Below are 2467 nucleotides of genomic sequence, written 5' to 3' on the forward strand. Positions count from 1 at the left end.
GACCTTGACCTTGGGTCAAGGTCACATGTATTTTGGTAGGAAAAATGTGTAAAGCATGTGAGTCGTATGGGCTTTGCCCTTCTTGTTCAGTGATGTCTCTCTCTGTACATCTTTCTTTGTCTTCATTTTTCAGTGATGTCTCTCTCTGCATCCTTTTTATATTTAGTCAAGTTTTGACTAAATATTTTAACGTAGAGGGGGGAATCGAGACGAGGGTCGTGGTGTATGTGTGTGTGTGTGTGTGTGTGTGTGTGTGTGTGTGTGTGTGTGTCTGTCTGTCTGTCTGTGTGTGTGTGTGTAGAGCGATTCAGACTAAACTACTGGACCGATCTTTATGAAATTTGACATGAGAGTTCCTGGGTATGAAATCCCCATACTTTTTTTCATTTTTTCAATAAATGTCTTTGATGACGTCATATCCGGCTTTTCGTGAAAGTTGAGGCGGCACTGTCACGCTCTCATTTTTCAACCAAATTGGTTGAAATTTTGGTCAAGTAATCTTCGACGAAGGCCGGGGTTTGGTATTGCATTTCAGCTTGGTGGCTTAAAAACTAATGAGTGAGTTTGGTCATTAAAAATCTGAAAATTGTAAAAAATATATTTTTTTTATAAAACGATCCAAATTTACGTACATCTTATTCTGTATCATTTTCTGATTCCAAAAACATATAAATATGTTATATTTTAATTAAAAACAAGCTCTGAAAATTAAAAATATAAAAATTATTATCAAAATTAAGTTGTCCAAATCAATTTAAAAACACCTTCATCTTATTCCTTGTCGGTTCCTGATTCCAAAAACATATTGATATGATATGTTTGGATTAAAAACACGCTCAGAAAGTTAAAACGAAGAGAGGTACAGAAAAGCGTGCTATCCTTCTCAGCGCAAGTACTACCCCGCTCTTCTTGTCAATTTCACTGCCTTTGCCGTGCGCGGTGGACTGACGATGCTACGAGTATACGGTCTTGCTGCGTTGCATTGCGTTCAGTTTCATTCTGTGAGTTCGACAGCTACTTGACTAAATGTTGTATTTTCGCCTTACGCGACTTGTTTGTCTTTTGTTTTCCGTGAACCTCCATCAAGTGCCCAAAGTGAGCGTTTTGTCTACATATTTATTGTTTTCCGCCTTTATTTTTCAGTGATGTCTCTATCTCTATCTTTTTCTGTGTGTATGTTTCAGTGAACCTGTACCAAGTGCCCAAAGCATGTGAAAGCAAACGACCAGGACGACCACGCTCACACTACACCATGTCCAATTCAGCCAACTCTCTCGCTGCGTCCTTCCTAGTCCTCTCCGCAGTTGCCTCCCTTGTTTCACTCAGCTCCTTCAATTGAAGTTGAATTGGTGTAGACTTCTTTGCCAAGATAGATGGCCGGGTGGGTCGGTTTGTGGGGTGGGGCGGTTTGTGGGGTGGGGCGGTTTGTGGGGTGGGGCGGTTTGTGGGGTGCGGGCGTGCGTGTGTGTGTGTGTGTTTGTATAATGTGTGTGTGTGAGTGTGTGTATGTGTGTGTGTGCGTGCGTGAGTGTGTTTGTGTGTGTGTGTGTGCGTACGTGCGTGCGCATGTGTGTGTGAGTGTGTGCGCGTGCGTGCGTGTGTGTTTGTGTGTGTTTGTGTGTGTGCGTGCGTCCGTGTGTGTGTGTGTGTGTGTGTCTGTGTGCGTGCGTCCGTGTGTGTGTGTGTGTGTGTGTGTGTGTGTGTGTGCTTGTGTGTGCGTGTTTCGAAGAGTAGAGTAAAAGAGTTATGGAGGGGAAGAGGGAGAGGGGAAGTTGGATCAAAGGAAGGTGGGGTAGCAGGGAAGGGGGAGAGGGGAGGTTGGATCAAAGGAAGGTGGGGTAGCAGGGAAGGGGGAGAGGGGAGGTTGGATCAAAGGAAGGTGGGGTAGCAGGGAAGGGGGAGAGGAGAGGTTGGATCAAAGGAAGGTGGGGTAGCAGGGAAGGGGGAGAGGGGAGGTTGGATCAAAGGAAGGTGGGGTAGCAGGGAAGGGGGAGAGGAGAGGTTGGATCAAAGGAAGGTGGGGTGGCAGGGATGGGGGAGAGGGGAGGTTGGATCAAAGGAAGGTGGGGTAGCAGGGAAGGGGGAGAGGAGAGGTTGGATCAAAGGAAGGTGGGGTGGCAGGGATGGGGGAGAGGGGAGGTTGGATCAAAGGAAGGTGGGGTAGCAGGGAAGGGGGAGAGGGGAGGTTGGATCAAAGGAAGGTGGGGTAGCAGGGAAGGGGGAGAGGGGAAGTTGGATCAAAGGAAGGTGGGGTAGCAGGGAAGGGGGAGAGGAGAGGTTGGATCAAAGGAAGGTGGTGTAGCAGGGAAGGGGGAGAGGGGAGGTTGGATCAAAGGAAGGTGGGGTGGCAGGGAAGGGGGAGAGGGGAGGTTGGATCAAAGGAAGGTGGGGTAGCAGGGAAGGGGGAGAGGAGAGGTTGGATCAAAGGAAGGTGGGGTAGCAGGGAAGGGGGAGAGGGGAGGTTGGA

The 2467-nt window shown here is 47.9% G+C and overlaps 1 protein-coding gene across 2 annotated transcripts in view; it reads left to right on the plus strand.

Moving 5' to 3' along the window:
* LOC138946022 (uncharacterized) overlaps positions 1-1385 on the plus strand; it is a 21913-nt gene extending 20528 nt beyond the window's left edge. For both annotated transcript variants that reach the window (XM_070317553.1, XM_070317554.1), the window contains exon 7: positions 1185-1385. In XM_070317553.1, the coding sequence (XP_070173654.1) occupies positions 1185-1339 (155 nt within the window). In that variant the 3' untranslated portion in view covers positions 1340-1385. The remainder of the gene's footprint in view (positions 1-1184) is intronic.
* The last annotated feature ends 1082 nt before the right edge of the window (positions 1386-2467 follow it).

The sequence above is a fragment of the Littorina saxatilis genome, linkage group LG13, assembly GCF_037325665.1.
Source record: "Littorina saxatilis isolate snail1 linkage group LG13, US_GU_Lsax_2.0, whole genome shotgun sequence".
Lineage (NCBI taxonomy): Eukaryota > Metazoa > Mollusca > Gastropoda > Littorinimorpha > Littorinidae > Littorina > Littorina saxatilis.